The sequence below is a fragment of the Coregonus clupeaformis genome, unplaced genomic scaffold, assembly GCF_020615455.1.
Source record: "Coregonus clupeaformis isolate EN_2021a unplaced genomic scaffold, ASM2061545v1 scaf1220, whole genome shotgun sequence".
Taxonomy (NCBI): domain Eukaryota; kingdom Metazoa; phylum Chordata; class Actinopteri; order Salmoniformes; family Salmonidae; genus Coregonus; species Coregonus clupeaformis.
The window spans coordinates 115,902-136,205 of record NW_025534674.1 but is presented as its reverse complement, the minus strand read 5'-3'; the positions used below and the strand labels follow the sequence as shown (position 1 = coordinate 136,205).

General features: G+C 47.5%; 1 protein-coding gene across 1 annotated transcript in view; it reads left to right on the top strand.

Annotated features, from left to right (window-relative positions):
- Nucleotides 1-2,029: 2,029 nt before the first annotated feature.
- The window catches only part of LOC121578296 (inhibitor of nuclear factor kappa-B kinase subunit epsilon-like), a 34,679-nt gene continuing 16,404 nt past the window's right edge, over nt 2,030-20,304 (top strand). Inside the window, exons 1-16 of the mRNA XM_041892579.1 lie at nt 2,030-2,112; nt 3,116-3,239; nt 8,787-8,924; nt 9,031-9,160; nt 9,278-9,459; nt 11,671-11,831; nt 12,038-12,148; nt 12,255-12,434; nt 12,574-12,770; nt 13,098-13,156; nt 13,835-13,926; nt 14,022-14,123; nt 14,306-14,360; nt 14,651-14,763; nt 14,906-14,982; nt 15,105-15,144. Coding sequence (XP_041748513.1) covers nt 3,138-3,239; nt 8,787-8,924; nt 9,031-9,160; nt 9,278-9,459; nt 11,671-11,831; nt 12,038-12,148; nt 12,255-12,434; nt 12,574-12,770; nt 13,098-13,156; nt 13,835-13,926; nt 14,022-14,123; nt 14,306-14,360; nt 14,651-14,763; nt 14,906-14,982; nt 15,105-15,144 — 1,739 coding nt within the window. The 5' untranslated portion in view covers nt 2,030-2,112; nt 3,116-3,137. The remainder of the gene's footprint in view (nt 2,113-3,115; nt 3,240-8,786; nt 8,925-9,030; nt 9,161-9,277; nt 9,460-11,670; nt 11,832-12,037; nt 12,149-12,254; nt 12,435-12,573; nt 12,771-13,097; nt 13,157-13,834; nt 13,927-14,021; nt 14,124-14,305; nt 14,361-14,650; nt 14,764-14,905; nt 14,983-15,104; nt 15,145-20,304) is intronic.

Sequence of the window (20,304 nt, the reverse complement as noted above, 5' to 3'; positions counted from 1 at the left end):
ATATGTGCACCTGAGCAAGCAGGAGCTTTTGATAGAGGCTACTGAAAACATTGATGCAAGTTATTGGTAATAAGAAATTTTTATAGACTTCCATATTCTGCCCTCTTGTATAGATTTGTGAAAATGAACAGTGATAGACATTTTGCCTGAAAACAGAATTTGAAAATAATTTCTAGAAAAGGTAAACACAGCTATCTGTATGGCTTTGTAAATATGAACAACCATATTCTGGCCAATTGTATAGATTTGTAAAAAAAATTGTTTACTTTTTTTAAAATGAAAAATAACTATTTTAAACAACATCAACTGTGAACTGATTTGGGCGTGTGTGTGTTAAAGAGACAGACAGGGAGGGACAAAGAGAGAGAGAGGCTACATTACTTGTACTGAAACTGTTCTCTTCTCTCTTTCAATGCAGCAAAGCGGTCAATGACTTTCTCATTGAAATCAGGCATGCTGAGGACTAGTTTACTAGTTACTTTTTAGCTTGCTGCATGATCAAATTCAGCTGATGCGCATAGCAATGCACGTAATGGCCTTTCTTGAAATGCTCACGCACCTTTTGCCTTCTCTCGCCTCATCACACTGGCTCCATCGTAAGCTTGCGCAATGAGTTTGACTTTCACGTCGTCGGCAAAAGACCGTTCAGTCTCTCCAAAAGCACACTGGCGATTGAGACTGAGGTTGATTCCGAGATGGGAAGGAACTCAAAAAGCGCTCCTGCACTTTGTGGTTGTCTCTTTGATGTGAACTTCTTTCAAAGAGACAATCGAGTTGCACTGAACGCTATAGCCATCTTGATAGTAGTACGTGAATTGATTGATGCTGCTACCCGCTCTTTTCTTAGTTACGTTCATGGTTACGTTACGTATGACGAAAGCGCGTAAGTGCAAGCCCTCAGAAACCCATAGAGATTGTATTGAAAGCTCTGAAATTTGAAAAAAATAGATTTTACATGGGAGTCTATGACAGACTTCTGGGCGATTTTCAACCTGACTGAAATCGCCCCAAAAGGGGGGCATTTGAAGCACGACTTTAGCCTGATTGGACATTTAGTGGCAGTGTGGCACTGTGGCAGATCAGACGTCTAGATTACAACACTGATAACTACTGTTGCCGTGATATAATTGATTAGAAAAAAAATCTCTTCCTTTTCCCGTTTGGCAGTGCGTCGCCCATATCGCCCTATTGAACACACCGCCCCTGCATGTATCTGGTTATCTGTCTCTTCTCTTCAGGAGAGCATTTAGAATAGGAAACCTCGAGGAACACCCCTCACAGTTCTCTCTGATAGTCCAGGCCTGGACGTCATAAACAATATGAATATTCGTATCTTTCCTTCTCAAATCTTTTTTTTCAAAATGGAAGTTTCCAATAAATTACAGTAGGCCCTATGAAACCTGAAACACTATGGATGTAGTAGTAGTCTCGGAAAACCAAGATCTAGGAGCTTTGTGGGAGGCAACCCGGCTGTCTAGAGTGATGTAGTAGACAATCTAGACCACTAGATGTCACTAGAGCCTACCTTTGAAGCCGGCTGGTGCAAAACTCGGACGTTACAGCACTGCACCGAAACTTGCATAGAATCAAAGCTCAAAGAATCAAAGATGATCTATTATATTGATAAGATAGTCGAGTGATCGCTCTAACAATGGAAATACATGTCCTCAAAGGTGGAAGGCAGGGAAGAGGTGGGACCATTCAAGCCAATGAAAGGGCAGGTACGCGTGTGAACAACAGGCACAATTGAGTCGTTTTTTTCAAAGTTCCCGAAATGCCACGTGCGTCCACTTATATCAGTGCACTAGTAACACCCTAACAAATACGAAACTTCTATCAAATAAGCCTCAAGTAGCAATTGCATTTTGTGTTCGACACTCTCTCATTGGCCTCCATACAAAAATTATTCACTTCGTACTCTTCCTCTCTGATAGAATGCAGACTGCATTTCCGCCTAAATCTTCAAAGGTAACCCCATTCAGTGACGGAGAATACATTAGGAATTGCCATTGGGTTTGTTGGGAAACGTCAGAGAAATGTAGCATATTGTGCAAGCGAATAGTTCGAAGTTGTTCCTGTCACTTCTCACCACTGTGGGGAGAATCGAGGCAGGTAGGATACTTTTATTCAATTAATCGAGCCTTTTTGCAATGTTTGCCTATCCGTTTTCAAACATTTACATTTTAGTCATTTGGCAGACGCTCTTATCCAGAGCGACTTACAGGAGCAATTAGGGTTAAGTGCCTTGCTTAAGGGCACATCGACAGATTTTTCACCTAGTTGGCTCGGGGATTAGAACCAGCGACCTTTCGGTTACTGGCACAACGCTCTTACCCACTAAGCTACCTGCCGCTCAAACATGTATATATGCCTATTGTCTGCAGTGTTGTGTAGAAATGTGTTTTATGTGTCTATTTTCTGTGTTTGACAACGCCCTGTCAGAAATCCCTTCACAGTTGGCACGTCACAACACCTGGCGGTTCTCCTCTGTTGAGAACGTTTTACATTGTATGCTCGGCTGCAAAAGAAATGTGTATCAACGGTACCATAGAGGTATGATTCGAGGCAGTTGTATGTATCTCATAATGTAACAGGTAGTCTATATTCACTTGACAATTTGAAAACGTTAACTTCTTTCACTTATTGTTTACCTTTCTGACAGGAGCTAAGTCCACATTTCCTCTGACTTTATATGAACCCCTTCATTCTTAATTTCCTACCAACATCCTGTGAATAGGTTTCATTCTGAAGAGAAAGTGTTTCTGTTCTCCCGAGTGGCGCAGTGGTCTAAGGCACTGCATCTTAGTGCTAGCTGTGCCACTAGAGATCCTGGTTCGAATCCAGGCTCTGTCGTAGCCGGCCGCGACTGGGAGACCCATGGGGCGGCGCGCAATTGGCCCAGCGTCATCCAGGGTAGGGGAGGGAATGGCTGGCAGGGATGTAGCTCAGTTGATAGAGCATGGCGTTTGCAACGCCAGGGTTGTGGGTTCGATTCCCACAGGGGGTATGAAAAAAAATAATATATGCACTAACTGTAAGTCGCTCTGGATAAGAGCATCTGCTAAATGACTAAAATGTTAATGTAATGACTCATAGCCTATATTCCCTACCGCAGCCAAACAGACTCCTCCAGGTTCATGACAGAGAAAATGACGGCGAGCACAGCCAACTACCTGTGGTCACTGGGAGATGTGCTTGGGCAGGGGGCCACAGCCAGCGTCTATAAGGCCCGCAACAAGGTAGGACTCCAAACTCCCCCCTACAAAAAAAGATTGCAGTACCTCTTCTTCTTCGGTGGGGTTTATCGGCGTTTGGCATTCAACGTTATGGTGCATTACCACCACCTACTGTACTGGAGTGTGGGCCAGAGACGGGGAAAAACAAAATTCTACCTGCCAGCCCCGTTGCTCTTAAACAAGATAACAAAATATTTGAGACTATATCTAATGAAGTTCTACTCAATATACTATTTAAACTAATTTTCTGTATCCCCTTCTACCTCATTCTAGATCTCATCCTCTCTCTTTCCCTCTGATACTGCCCACACTGTAGCAATACATGCTCCGCGGTCTCTGTTTCCTGGCAATAATCACACTTTCCTGTTGGATGCTTTCCTATCACATTTAAGGTCTTATTCAACCGGCTGTGTCCCACACTTAATCTAAAAAATAGCCTGTTCTCTTCTGTCCCTTCCTGCCGTCCTTCCCACCCCGATTTTTCTCTATACTTGAAATAAATGCCTTCCCTTATTATCTCTATTCCACTGCTCCTGCCATCTCTGCACCATCACTGTCCATATCAGGCTTTTTGCCTCTGCCTTGCTCATTGAAACTTCAACATCAACATCCCCACTACTAAGTGCTTGTTAAGACAGTACATCTACTGCCTCACTAACTGTAAGTCGCTCTGGAAAAGAGCGTCTGCTAAATTACTAAAATGTAAATGTAAGTGTTCCCCTCCACCCCCACATGAGCTGGGACCCAAGTAAAGCTTGTCTGTATACCCATCTGTCTTATCCTACCATGGGTTTGTAGTACCTCATAAAGCAGGTCTTGTTTGCTACGTGAGCTAAAAGACTGGAGACTCATCAACACTGCACATGAATCAGAGAAAATAACTACTCTGTCTGGCTTGACTTCCTCCACCCACTGCAAGGCCAACAGTATGGCCATCAGCTCCGCCGTATATACAGCCAGATTATGTGTAATACGTTTCCTGACCACCACCCCACATTCCTGCACTACAAATGCTGACCCAGTAGGTCCTGTCCTTGGATCTTTTGAACCATCTGTGTAAATGGCCACAAAATCCTGATACACAGTATCCAGACGTCTCTTAAACAAATCAGATGGATCAACACCCTCCCTATCTTTCTGTAGTCTCGCCAACACTTCTAGATCAACTACTGGAGGCAGTACCCCTCCTCCCTTTCTCTCCCACTTTATTTTTCTCTTTCCTACTCCCCCCTTTATTTGTACCACTATGTTCCATACTTGCTTCACTTTCTTCTCCATCACTATCTCTGACAATTGTGTACAGATCCTTGCAACATGGGGCTGTTTATTATCATGCTGAAACATGAGGTGATGGCGGCAGATGAATGACACGACAATGGGCCTCAGGATCTCGTCACGGTATCTCCGTGCATTCAAATTGCCATTGATAAAATGCAATTGTGTTTGTTGTCCGTAGCTTATGCCTGCCCATACCATAACCCCTCTGCCACCATGGGGCACTCTGTTCACAACGTTGACATCAGCAAACCGCTCACCCACACAATGCCATACACTTGATATGGCACACCTGTCAGGTTGTAATGAGTGTGATAGGAGTCAGGCGCAGGAGGGTAAATCACCGAATACAGAGTTTATTCCGTCGTACATAAATGCGCTGGATAGCGACACACGAAAACAGGCACAGGGGAACCTATCTACCCTGTCAATACACGGTACGGGATACTCCAACAATATACAGGCACAGGGGAAATATCTACCCCGGCAATACAAAGAAGAAGAGCTCCACCGAGCTACACTACTCTCACAAATAACAATCACCCACAAGGACAAGGGGGGCAGAGGGAACACTTAAAGACACAGACTAATGAGGGGATAAGAACCAGGTGTGTGTAATTGACAAGACAAGACAAATGGAATGATGATATATTGAGCGGCAGTGGCTAGTAAGCCAGTGACGACGAACGCGGAAGCCTGCCCGAACAAGGAGGGGAGGCAGCCTCGGCGGAAGTCGTGACAGTACCCCCCCCTTGACGCGCAGCTCCAGCAGCGTGCCGACCCCGGCCTCGGGGACGGCCAGGAGGACGCGGAGCAGGGCGAGCCGGATGGTGACGGTGGAAATCCCGCAACAGGGAGGGATTGAGGATATCCCTCACCGGGACCCAGCACCGTTCCTCCGGACCGTACCCCTCCCACTCCACGAGGTACTGAAGGCGGTTCCGTGAACGTTCCATGAATGCCTTCCAGACCTTGGATGTGAACTGGCGACCTCGGTCGGACACTATATCCTCTGGTATTCCGTAGTGCCGGAAGACGTGAGTAAACAGGGCCTCCGCAGTTTGCAGGTCCGTGGGGAGACCGGGCAGAGGAGGGAGGCGGCAGGACTTGGAAAAGCGGTCCACGACGACCAGGATGGTGGTGTTACCTTGGGAGAGGGGAAGATAAGTTAAAAAATAGGTGCCTTACTCTGGGCGCACACCGAGCAGGAGGAGACGTACACCCTTACGTCCTTAGCCAAGGTAGGCCACCAGTACTTTCCGGTCAGGCAGCGCACTGTACGACCGATACCTGGGTGACCAGAGGAGGGTGATGTGTGTGCCCAGTAGACCAGACGATCACGGATAAGAGCAGGCACGTACCGCAGCCCAGCTGGACACTGAGGTGGAGATGGATCTGTGCGTAATGCCTGCTCTATATCCGCGTCCATCGCCCATACTACCGGCGCCACAATCCATACTACCGGCGCCACAATGCAGCCCGGGAGTATGGGGGTGTTGTCTCTGGGCCTCTCCTCTGTGTCATACAGCCGGGACAGTGCATCTGCCTTCACGTTCTTCGTACCCGGAACAGTGTAAAATCAAACCGGGTGAAGAATAGAGCCCACCTGGCCTGGCGAGGATTCAGCCTCCTCGCTGCCCGGATGTACACCAGGTTACGGTGGTCCGTCCAGACGAGGAAAGGGTGTTTCGCTTCTTCGAGCCATTGCCTCCACACGGTCAAAACTCGGACAACAGCCAACAGCTCCCAATCACCAACGTCGTAGTTCTGCTCCACCGGGCTGAGCTTCTTAGAGAAGAAGACACAGGGGCGGAGCTTGGGTGGTGTGCCCGAGCGTTGAGATAGGACAGCGCCTATCCCTACCTGGGACGCATCCACCTCCACTACGAACGGTAGTAATGGATCGGGGTGGACCAGTACCGGGCTGAGGTGAACAGACCCCGCAGTCTCCTGAAGGCCAGGTCAGCCTCAGCAGACCAGCTGAGCCGGGACGGCCCACCCTTCAACAGGGATGTAATGGGAGCTGCGACCTTGCCAAAGCCCTGGATAAACCTTCAATAGTAATTGGCGAAGCCAAGGAAGCGCTGCACCTCCTTAACCGTGGTTGGAGTCGGCCAATTACACACGGCTGAAATGCGATCTCCCTCCATCTCCACACCTGAGGTGGTAATGCGGTATCCGAGGAAGGAGACGGACTGCTGGAAAAACATACACTTCTCTGCCTTGGCATAAAGGTAATTTTCCAACAGTCGGGCCAGCACTTTGCGAACCAGGGACACATGCTCGGCGCGCGTGGCAGAATACACCAGGATGTCATCGATGTAGACCACCACACCGCGACCAAGCATGTCCCGAAACACCTCGTTCACAAAGGACTGGAAGACGGATGGAGCATTCATCAAACCGTAGGGCATCACCAGGTATTCATAATGCCCCGTGGTTGTGCTGAATGCTGTCTTCCACTCATCCCCCTCCCGAACACGCACCAGCTTGTATGCACTCCTGAGATCTAATTTGGTGAAGAAGCGTGCCCCATGCATTGACTCAATCACTGAAGGAATGAGGGGGAGAGGATAACTAAATCTTATCGTCTCCTTGTTCAGTGATCGATAATCAATGCACGGGCGCAGACCACCGTCTTTCTTCTTCACAAAGAAGAAACTTGAGGAAGCGGGTGAAGTGGAGGGACGTATATACCCCTGGCCCAGGGACTTGGTGACGTATGTTTCCATAGCCTCCGTTTCAGCCTGCGGCAGGGGGTACACATGACTCCTGGGAGGTGCAGCGTCTACCCGAAGGTTTATCGTGCAATCCCCCGCCCGATGAGGTGGTAATTTTGTCACCTGCGTCTTCGGAAACGCATACGCCAGATCGAGGTATTCGGGGGGAATGCGCACGGTGAAGGTACCGTCTGGACCTTCCACTGTGGTTGCACCAACGGAAACACCTAGACACCTACCCTGACACTCTCGCGACCACCCTGTGAGAACCCTCTGCGGCCATGAGAAGGTGGGGTTGTGGAGTGCTAGCCAAGGGATACCTAATACCACAGGGAAAGCAGGAGACTCAATAATAGAAAAATTAACCTGCTCACAATGAGTCTCCTTGGTGATCATGGTGACTGGTACAGTAACTTCCATCACTTTCCCGTAGTTCTCCAACGCGGCTCCTCCTCCGTTCAAAACCGCGTTGGCCCACTCCAGGGCTTTCCCCGAGAGGCAGGAAACGAGGACGGACACCTTCTCCCGCTCCGATGGGGCCGGCCTGATGCTGGAGAAGTAGAGCTCCAGTTGGAGGAGGAATCCTTGGCAGAGCGCCGCCGTCCTGTCGAACGCCCGTGGTCGGGATATCTCGATCCCTCCGGGTGCTGGGGTGTAGGTGGCTGGATCCGGTTGGCCAGCTGGTCTCAACAGATCGGGTCCTCTCCTCTCTAGGCGTTGGACGACCTGAAGAACCCGATCCATTGCTTCCCCCAAACTGGCCAGCATCGTGGAATGCTCCTGGACCCATGCCACGACTCCAGGCAAGCGCTCCTCTCCCGCTGACTCCATAACGGGTGGGTGATTCTGTGATGAGTGTGATAGGAGTCAGGCGCAGGAGGGTAAATCACAGAATACAGAGTTTATTCCATCGTAGACAAATGCGCTGGATAGCGACACACGAAAACAGGCACAGGGGAACCTATCTACCCTGGCAATACACAGTACGGGATACTCCAACAATATACAGGCACAGGGGAAATATCTACCGCGGCAATACAAAGGGAGAGTAGCTCCACCGAGCTACACTGCTCTCACAAATAACAATCACCCACAAGGACAAGGGGGGCAGAGGGAACACTTATACACAGACTAATGAGGGGATAAGAACCAGGTGTGTGTGTAATTGACAAGACAAGACAAATGGAATGATGAATAATGGAGCGGCAGTGGCTAGTAAGCCGGTGACGACGAACGCCGAAGCCTGCCCGAACAAGGAGGGGAGGCAGCCTCGGCGGAAGTCGTGACACAGGTGGATGGATTATCTTGGAAAAGGAGAAATGCTCACTAACAGGGATGTAAACAAATTTGTGCACAACATTTGAGAGAAATAAGCAGAACATTTCTGGGATCTTTTATTTCAGCTAATGAAACATGGGACCAACACTTTACATGCTGCGTTTATATTTTTGTTTAGTGTAGATCAAACACATCAAAGAGTGAGTGAGATGTCATGCGATAGCTAACTAACTAACTAACTTTTGATAACTAACTTTGTGTGTGTGTGTGTGTGTAGAAGACAGGGGAGCAGGTTGCGGTGAAGGTGTTTAACCTGATGAGCTACAGTCGTCCGTACAAGGTTCAGATAAGAGAATTTGAGATGCACAGGAGACTCAACCACAACAACATCGTCAAGCTCTTCTCTGTGGAGGAGGTAAGGATGGGGGGGGGCGGGGGGGGAGGCGGGAGGAGAGGAGAAGAGGCGTAGCAAGAAACTGTTTTTTTACTTTCGTAAACCCCCCATCTCTCTCTGTCTCTAGCTGAGCAGTAAACAGAAGGTGTTGGTGATGGAGTATTGTTCAGGAGGCTGTCTGCTCAGTCTGCTGGAGGAGCCAGAGAACGCCTTCGGTCTTCCAGAACCAGAGTTCCTCATAGTACTACAGTGTGTGGGTGAGTGTGTGTGGGTGGAGGGGTAGAGAGGTAGAGGGGTTAGGGGCCTGGAGATGAGGGGAGAAGGTGCCCCCTCCCCCAATCATTTGGATGAACCATTCATCTTATATCTTCTAGTGCACGGGATGAACCATCTGCGTGAGAACGGGGTGGTGCATCGGGACATTAAGCCTGGGAACATCATTCGTCAGGTGGGAGAGGACGGGAGGTCCATCTATAAGCTAACAGACTTCGGAGCGGCCAGAGAACTAGAGGATGATGAGAAGTTTGTCTCCCTCTACGGAACAGAGGAATACCTGGTGAGAGAGGGAGGAGAGGTGTACCGAGGGAGTAAAGAGGAGAGGTAGTGGAGGAGAGAAGACAGGGAGGCTATGGGGAGAAGAGGAGAAGGGTAAGAGACAGTTTAATTTATTAGGAACCCCATTAGCTACTGCACACGCTGTAGCTACTCTTCCTGGGGTCCACATAAAACGTACAAATACATGACAAAGTACAGAACCGTTATAGACAACAACAACAGGTCGGAGAGGAGAGATTTAATTGAATGTTCTCTCAGACATGTCTGAGCGTGCAGTTTTTCATAAGTCTTAGCAGATAACTTAAGGTAGGGCAGGCTATGGTATTTAGGGCAGGCTATGGTATTTAGGGCAGGCTATGGTATTTAGGGCAGTGTCACGATCGTCAGGGAGAGAAGTAGACCAATGCGCAGCGTGATGAACGAACATGTTACTTTATTTAATTAAAGCACGAAACAAAACAACAAACGACTCGTAACGTCCTTGGTAACAATGACCAACACGGAACAAAAACCCACAAACACAAAGTGAAAAACAGACAGTTTAAATATGGCTCCCAATCAGAGACAACCAGCCAACAGCTGAACTCGTTGCCTCTGATTGGGAGTCACTCAGGCAAACATAGAAAATGAAGAACTAGAACCCCCAACATAGAAAATAAACACATAGAATGAACACACCCTGGCTCAACAAATAGAGTCCCAGAGCCAGGGTGTGACAGTACCCCCCCCTAAAGGCGCGGACTGCGACCGCGCCTCAATACGAGCAAAACAGGGGAGGGCTGGGTGGGCATTCCTCCTCGGCGGCGGTTCTGGCTCCGGGCTTGCCCACCACCCTCCAACAAACCCCCCATAGCGCCCCTGGTCTGGTCTGGCCCCGCTGACTGGAGCTGGACTGGACGTAGCAGGAACGGTTAGCTTCAACTCCTTAGTGGAGCCGTTGACCGGTACCTGGTTAGGCACCGGTGACCCAGGCACGGGTTGTGCCGGACAGACGACGCGCACCACTGGCTTGGTGCGTGAGGCAGGAAAGGACCGGACCTGGCTGACGATGCGCACCCCTGGCTTGGTGCGTGGATCAGCAACGGGCCGGACCGGGCTGACGATGCGCATCCCTGGCTTGGTGCGTGGAGCCGGAACGGGCCTCACCGGACTGACGACTCGCACCCCTGGCTTGGTGCGTGGATCAGCAACGGGCCGGACCGGGCTGACGATGCGCACCCCTGGCTTGGTGCGTGGAGCCGGAACGGGCCTGACGACTCGCACCGTAGACTTGGTGCGAGTGGCAGGAACAGGCCGGGCCGGGCTGGCGATGCGCACCGTAGACTTGGTGCGAGTGGCAGGAACGGGCTGGACCAGGCTGACGACTCGCACCGTAGGCTTGGTGCGTGGAGCAGGGACAGGCCGGACTGGGCTGGCGACGCACACCGTAGGCTTGGTGCGTGGAGCAGGGACAGGCCGGGCTGGGCTGGCGACGCACACCGTAGGCTTGGTGCGAGTGGCAGGAACAGGCCGGACCGTACTGGGAACACACACCACTGGCCCTACGTGGGGATCAGGAACAGGCCGGACCGGACTGGCAACACACGCCAGTACCTCTCGCCGTGCCTCTACAACCTCCTTCCCCCTGGTGACCAGTGACTCCCGTAACCTGGCGTCCTCCTGCTGCCCCGTCTTCCACGGCGTTAGCCCCCCCCTAAAAAATGTATGGGCTTCACTCCTACCCGTGGCCAAGGCCTCCATCCCTCTTGCCAGACTCGCACTCATCTCCTCCCAAGTCCATCCTCTCTGCTCGTCACGCTGCTTGATCCAGTTTTGGTGGGTTTTTCTGTCACGATCGTCAGGGAGAGAAGTAGACCAATGCGCAGCGTGATGAACGAACATGTTACTTTATTTAATTAAAGCACGAAACAAAACAACAAACGACTCGTAACGTCCTTGGTAACAATGACCAACACGGAACAAAAACCCACAAACACAAAGTGAAAAACAGACAGTTTAAATATGGCTCCCAATCAGAGACAACCAGCCAACAGCTGAACTCGTTGCCTCTGATTGGGAGTCACTCAGGCAAACATAGAAAATGAAGAACTAGAACCCCCAACATAGAAAATAAACACATAGAATGAACACACCCTGGCTCAACAAATAGAGTCCCAGAGCCAGGGTGTGACAGGCAGGCTGTGGTATTTAGCGTGTGTGCGCGTGTGTGTAGCACCCAGACATGTATGAGCGCGCAGTGCTGCGGAAACCCCAGCAGAAGACCTATGGTGTGAGTGTTGACCTGTGGAGTATTGGAGTGACGTTTTACCACGCTGCCACCGGTTCTTTACCCTTCACACCCTACGGAGGACCCCGCAAGAACAAACCCACCATGTAAGTCTGTGTTTGTTGTGTGTTTCATAGCTCGAACAGTTAGTGTGTATGTAATTACTATGGGTCAATTGTAATTACATTGAAATTAACAAGTTATTGCTATTTTATTTATTTGGGAATCATCAAAACACAACACCAGCTGAAACAGGACGGTACAATAAATAGCTAGTGTCCTCTCCTCTGCTCCCCCTCTCCTTGCCGTGTAGGTATAAGATCACCACAGAGAAGCCGGTAGGGGCCATTGCTGGAGTCCAGAGGGTCAATGACGGACCTATACAGTGGAGCTACCACCTACCCCACAGCTGCCAGCTCTCAAAGTCAGTACCTCTGTGTTTGTGTCAGACCTTTAGTCCCTCACTCTCTTTTTACCAAATCCCTCTCCTCATTCTTCCACTTCTTCTCTTCTCTCCCCCCTGTGTGTAGGGGTCTGAGTGGTCAGCTAGTGCCAGTGTTAGCTGGTATATTGGAGGCAGACCAGGAGAGGTGTTGGGCATTTGACCAGTTTTTTTCTGCCACCACAGACATACTACAGAGAGTCTCAGTCCATCTGTTCTCCCTGCAACAGGCCGCAACTCACCGCATATACATACACCACTACAACACGTGAGTCTACACCCAAACACACACACACACACGTACAGTGTACACACACACACACACACTCTCACACACACACACACACACACACTTGCCAGTCTTTACTCACACCCACCTGTGCCCCCACACCTCTCCCGTCTCCCAGGGCGGCCGTCTTCTGTGAGGAGGTGGCGTCTCAGACGGGGGTGGGGCTGGAGCAACAGCACTTCCTGTTCCTGGGTCATGACCTTTCCCTGGAGGGCTCTATGAAGGTGGTCAACTTCCCCCCGACCTCGCCCTCCCAGCCCCTACTGCTGCTCAGCCGCGCCCCAGAGACACACGCTGGACTCCCCTACAGCGAATGTAAGCTGATCCTCCTGGCCCCTTTGGCCCAGACCCTTAAATCACTATCCCCCCCAAAAAACCTAAAACATCCAACATCCCCTAGCCACTACCATCTCTACCACACTTTCTACCTCACACACACACACACATTCTGCTCACCAGTTCTCCTCAGTAGCCCCCTGGGTGATGTGATATTACAGGGGTCCCTTGTGTCTACCCCACTACTCATATAAATGGTATAGGGGCCTCTTCACCTCTCTGCCACAAACACACACACACACACACATTAATATTGTGTTTCTAATGGATTAAAACCCTTTAAATAATGTGTTTTGTCTTCTGTAGCGGAGATGCCCATTATCCCATCCCGGTTTGACGTTGTGGCTGACTACTCTTTCTCCAAGGTAGGTGTGTCACTCCACACACGTGAGTCATGGGATCCAGCATTGTTTGACCAACTGGAAGAGACAGTTAAAACCCCAACTGAATGATCGGCACCTCCTTACCTTCAGGCTCTGATCAGTCCCTACACCCAAACGAGGGCATTGCGTTCTTCCACCTCTGGCCTGCTGGTCCCCCTACCTCTGTAGAAGCACAGTTCCCGCTCAGCCCAGTCAAAACTGTTCACTGCTCTGGCACCCCAATGGTGAAACAAGCTCCCCCACGACGCCAGGACAGCAGAGTCACTGACCACCTTCCGGAGACACTTGAAACCCTACCTCTTTAAGGAATACCTGGGATAGTATAAAAGTAATCCTTCTACCCCCCCCCCCCCAACAAAAAATAAAATACAAAAAATAAATAAAAATATGTTTTATATAGTCTAAAAATAAAACATTAAAATATTTGAAAGAAAAAAATAAAATAAAAATTGGAAAGTGGTTGTCCCACTGGCTATCATAAGGTGAATGCACCAATTTGTAAGTCGCTCTGGATAAGAGCGTCTGCTAAATGATGTAAATGTAAATGCATCTGTTGATGGCGGTGTTTTTCTATTTAGTGAATCACTCTTAATCAACCCCCCTCTTTTCCCTCCTCTCTCCCATTCTCCTCCTCTCATCCCTCTCTTTTCTCCTGTCTAGGTGATAGTAGGAGTGGTCCATCAGTATGTGAGGATAATGCGTTCCTTACACACACACAGAGAGGTGCTCCTACATGGATACTACAGCTTCATGTGAGATACACACATACCGTTAGAACAAACCAGCAACATCCCACCAATCAGCCATGATTGATGCTCTCCTCTCTGTCCCCCCCCCCCACTCCCAGCGAGAAGGTGCGTAGGGAGTGTGGCGACGCGATGCTCGGTATCAGCACGGTCGACATGAGACTGCAGTCCTGCCACAGCTCTGAGCGCAGACTACATACACTGTGAGTGACAGACCACATACACACAGTCACATACCAACACTTACAATCTCAGTCATTGTAACATTGTGAGCAATGAACACCTAAACCAGTTGTAGCAATACTTTAATTTATCTATCACCGTGCCTCATGTCCTCCTCTCATCCTCTCCTCTCATCCTGTCCTCCCATCCTCTCGTCTTGCAGAGGCCAGTTTCCCATTGACGCCCCAGAGGCCAGTTTCCCATTGAAGCTGCGGCTGGTGAGAGATATACTATTGAAACCACAGGAGACTGCTGAGGGGAGAACGGCACATAATAATGGCCGGAACAGAGCAAATGGAATGGCCTCAAACACCTGGAAACCATGTGTTGGATGTATTTGATACCATTCCATTAATTCCGCTCCAGTCATTACCATGAGCCTGTCCTCCCCAATTAAGGTGCCAATTCAGTTGAAACTGACTGGGGAAGGGTGTTGCGTGGTGGGGATGGGAAGGGTCCTTGATCTTGGCTGGTGTTGGACTTGTTTGTCCATTTTCTCTCCATGTAGATCAGGGAGAACCTGCCAGTGTACACCAGGGGGATCCGGGAGTTCCAGACCCGTCTAAAACACCTTCACGTAGAACTGGCCAAACACTCTGAAAATCTGTCTGAGGACAAGAGGTGAGACTTTCTTCCTAATGTTTATAACTGTCCCTTATTCACATCTATAGAAAGATCTATACAAGGACTCTGGGCAAAGGGATTGTAGTGTGCAGAGAGCTGGGGTTAAAATGGGGTCTGATGTGGACTCTGACCTCTACAGCATCCAGAAGATGGAGGTCTTTCTAGAGAAGATCATGGCCATTCACCAGCAGTATCGCAAAGACCGACTGACTGGAAGTACGTTGTGTGTGTGTGTGTGTGTGTGTGAGTGCGCATGCATGCGTGTGTGTGGGCCCTTGCATGTCTAACATGTATCTCCTGTGTGTTGTGTGCTTAATACATCTATGTGATTGTCCTAGAGCTTCCCTTCAATGATGAGCAGATACACAAGTTTGAGAAGTGAGTATGTCAGCATTATTTATAAGGAAAATGTGTGTGCATGTGTATTTGTACAGACCAGTCAAAAGTTTTTTAAACAATTTTCTACATTGTAGAATAGTAGTGAAGACATAAACTATGAAATAACACATATGGAATCATGTACTGTAGTAAGAAAAAAGTGTTAAACAAATCAAAATATATTTTATATTTGAGATTCTTCAAAGTAGCCACCCTTTGCCTTGATGACAGCTTTGCACACTCTTGGCATTCTCTCAACGAGCTTCATGTGGTAGTCACCTGGAATGCATTTCAATTAACAGGTGTGCCTTGTTAAAAGTTAATTTGAGGAATAATGCGTTTGAGCCAATCAGTTGTGTTGTGACAAGGTAGGGGTGGTGTACAGAAGACAGCCCTATTTGGTAAAAGATCAGGTCAATATTATGGCAAGAACAGCTCAAATAAGCAAAGAGAAATGACAGTCCATCATTACTTTACTTTAAGACATGAATGTCAGTCAATTCGGAACATTTCAAGAACCTTGAAAGTTTCTTCAAGTGCAGTCGCAAAAACCATCAAGCGCTATGATGAAACTGGCTCTCATGAGGACCACCACAGGAAAGGAAGACCCAGAGTTACCTCTGCTGCAGAGGATAAGTTCATTAGAGTTAACTGCACCTCAGATTGCTGCCCTACGAAATGCTTCACAGAGTTCAAGTAACAGACACATCTCAACATCAACTGTTCAGAGGGGACTATGTGAATCAGGCCTTTGTCACGAGAATTTTGTTATCTCAATGGTTGAAGTCAACTACTTCTCAAGCTTTTAATAATTCCCAGAGGTTGTAAGTCTCTAGTTAATAATGAATTAAACAAAGTCTCATTTCTGCATTAGATCAGTCTTTTATTCATGAGAGCTCTGCCCCAAAAATGGTAGCACAGTCTTTTTATACTCACACACACACACACACACACGTTCTTATCATAGGCTACTCCTTACTCAGGCAGGCTGCATTTTTTCACTATTCCCATACATAGTTATCGCGTTCTCACAATATTCTGCAAGCCTCTCACTCCCCCTCCCTGTGTGGGGACATCTGTTTTGGAAACTGGTCTCCCGTTATTGGTTTCAACGTTTACACTTCTGCTTGCCTAACTACAAGAGAACACAATTGGGTGGTTGTTTTAACTTTTAGTCATTTAACTTATATAATTTCTCTATCAATCCACCCTTGACTAACATTTAAAAACACATAAACCAAGAAAAACATTTTAATATTCAAATCCACATTAACTGAAGAGATCAAACACAACATCCAACTATAACTCTTACTTTGGAAATGTTCATTATAGTCTTCATAACATGATCCCAGAACACATTTCTAAGCAAAAATGGTCTCATCTAATCTGGGAGATTCAGGATCGAATTGGTCAGCATCGTCCACCAGTCCTGGAGGCATGTAGTGTTCATCCCATTGGTCTGAGTCTGGAATGGGTCCATACCTCACCATCTGCTTGGTCTTCGCATTCTCAAACGCTTTGCTCACCAAACCTCGGACACAGGGAATAAGATGAGAACCACATAATACAAGCATACCCATACAGTAGGGAGAACAAGTATTTGATACTCTGCCGATTTTGCAGGTTTTCCTATTTACAAAGCATGTAGAGGTCTGTAATTTTAATCATAGGTACACTTCAACTGTGAGAGACGGAATCTAAAACAAAAATCCAGAAAATCACATTGTATGATTTTTAAGTAATTAATTTGCATTTTATTGCATGACATAAGTATTTGATACATCAGAAAAGCAGAACTTAATATTTGGTACAGAAACCTTTGTTTGCAATTACAGAGATCATACGTTTCCTGTAGGTCTTGACCAGGTTTGCACACACTGCAGCAGGGATTTTGGCCCACTCCTCCATACATACCTTCTCCAGATCCTTCAGGTTTCGGGGCTGTCGCTGGGCATTATGGAATTCAGCTCCCGCCAAAGATTTTCTATTGGGTTCAGGTCTGGAGACTGGCTAGGCCACTCCAGGACCTTGAGATGCTTCTTATGGAGCCACTCCTTAGTTGCCCTGGCTGTGTGTTTCGGGTCGTTGTCATGCTGGAAGACCCAGCCACGACCCATCTTTAATGCTCTTACTGAGGGAAGGAGGTTGTTGGCCAAGATCTCGCGATACATGGCCCCATCCATCCTCCCCTCAATACGGTGCAGTCGTCCTGTCCCCTTTGCAGAAAAGCATCCCCAAAGAATGATGTTTCCACCTCCATGCTTCACGGTTGGGATGGTGTTCTTGGGGTTGTACTCATCCTTCTTCTTCCGCCAAACACGGCGAGTGGAGTTTAGACCAAAAAGCTCTATTTTTGTCTCATCAGACCACATGACCTTCTCCCATTCCTCCTCTGGATCATCCAGATGGTCATTGGCAAACTTCAGATGGGCCTGGACATGCGCTGGCTTGAGCAGGGGGACCTTGCGTGCACTGCAGGATTTTAATCCATGACAGCGTAGTGTGTTACTAATGGTTTTCATTGAGACTGTGGTCCCAGCTCTCTTCAGGTCATTGACCAGGTCCTGCCGTGTAGTTCTGGGCTGATCCCTCACCTTCCTCATGATCATTGATGCCCCACGAGGTGAGATCTTGCATGGAGCCCCAGACCGAGGGTGATTGACCGTCATCTTCAACTTCTTCCATTTTCTAATAATTGCGCCAACAGTTGTTGCCTTCTCACCAAGCTGCTTGCCTATTGTCCTGTAGCCCATCCCAGCCTTGTGCAGGTCTACAATTTTATCCCTGATGTCCTTACACAGCTCTCTGGTCTTGGCCATTGTGGAGAGGTTAGAGTCTGTTTGATTGAGTGTGTGGACAGGTGTCTTTTATACAGGTAACGAGTTCAAACAGGTGCAGTTATTACAGGTAATGAGTGGAGAACAGGAGGGCTTCTTAAAGAAAAACTAACAGGTCTGTGAGAGCATGAATTCTTACTGGTTGGTAGGTGATCAAATACTTATGTCATGCAATAAAATGCAAATTAATTACTTAAAAATCATACAATGTGATTTTCTGGATTTTTGTTTTAGATTCCGTCTCTCACCGTTGAAGTGTACCTATGATAAAAATTACAGACCTCTACATGCTTTGTAAGTAGGAAAACCTGCAAAATCGGCAGTGTATCAAATACTTGTTCTCCCCACTGTACAGGTTATAGCAGCTCCCAAGACAGTAGCTACAATAGTTTTCCATTATCCAAGGATTTCATCAAACCCTCTGGTCACAGAGGTATTAACCCCAGAATTCTCAGTCCATTCCTCACTTAAAGTTGTTAACCCAGCTATAGCTTTTGATACCGTCCCATCTGGGGCTGTATTATTTGGTATGAAAGTGCAGCAATGGCTGCCCACCATTCTGCCGACCCCACCTTTTTCTGCCAATAGCATATCGAGAGCCAACCAGGGACGGCTTGTTCAATAGGGCGATATGGGCGACGCACTGCCAAACGGGAAAAGGAAGGGATTTTTTTTCTAATCAATTATAAAAAAATAAAAATAAAAATAAAAAATATTTTTTTTAAATAAATTTATAAAAAATTATATCACGGCAACAGCAGTTATCAGTGTTCACGTCTGATCTGCCAGCCACTAAATGTCAAATCAGGCTAAAGTCGTGCTTCAAATGGCCCCGCCCGTTTTTTGGGCGATTTCAGTCAGGTTGAAAATCGCCCAGAAGTCTCTCATAGCCTGTCATGTAAAATCTATTTGTTTCACATTTCAAAGCTTTCAATACATTCTCTATGGGTGTCTGTGGGCTTGCACTTACGCGCTTTCGTCATACATAACGTAACCACGAATGAACGTAACTAAGAAAAGACCAGGTAGCAGCCTCAATCAATTCACTACTACTATCAAAATGGCTAGGCTTCAGTCCAACTCGATTGTCTCTTTGAAAGAAGTTCCTTTTTTGTCGGCGAACAAATCAAGATAAATTGGCAACGAAACAATTAGGACCTCCCAGACCAAATTTAATAATTCAACAGGTTTCTACTAAGCAGAGTCGTGAAAACTGTCTACGAGAATCGAGACGACCTCATAGAATGTTTTGAAGCCATCCGGACGGGTTCATTGGGTTCATTTGACCAGCTTACTGTGAGAGAGGCATCTGGTTACGTGAGGATGCTACATGATGAAGATTTTATTTTTTTCCTGCGGCTTTTTCACAAAATCATGCCCCACGTCGACATTCTGTACCAGAAGCTACAGAAGAAGGACATCGATGCTGTCTTTATCAAACGTGCCCTCGACAGCTTCACAAGCAGTGTGCAGGCCATAAGGTAAGATTAAACAATATCATTCGATCTTTCTCAAAGCAGAGCTTTATTTGAAAATGTATGCATGAAAGGAGACTGCATTTGTGTTTGAAATCACATTATTCTCATTATATATGGCCAGTGGTGTAATCTATCTTATTTTATATACTATGTGTACTGTGCAGTGGTGCTCATAAGCTTATGATCCCATGCTAAAGTTGACTAAAAGAGGAATAAAAACATAAAAAAATCATCTTTTGGAAATTGATCTTAATGACTTAATTAAAAAAGTTGGAAAATCCAACCTTTAAGGACACCAATTTTCTTTTCTTTTTTATTCCTCTTTTTAGTCAACTTTAGCATGGGATCATAAGCTTATGAGCACCACTGTATACTGTGCTGAACATCCAGGCTATGTGAGACACAAAGGCTAACTTAAACACTAAAGACTTTATGCATCCCTGCCCATTTTAAGTGGAACTTAAGTATTTGTACTATACATGGATACATTGCATATACCTGTGCATCACATAGACAACAATACTGTACAAAGCCAACAAACACATTGGTCTGTTTGCCTTCAGGGACTCCTCTCAACAGCAGCTGCAAGAAGCAACAGGAGCCAAAAGACCCAGAACAGCTTTGAGAAAAGAGGAGAAGCAGAGGCTGTCTGAAGAGGTCTGCAACACCATCCTGGATCACACCAAAGAAAGGTTCTCTTTCTCTGGCCACCTTGTGAGTGCTACCTTACTGCAAGCAGACATGTTTGAAAGGTACTGCCATTCATTTCCTGATGAGGCTCTGAATGCCACTGTGAATGCATACCCCATGCTGAGCAAGGCAAAGCTCAAGACAGAACTATCTCT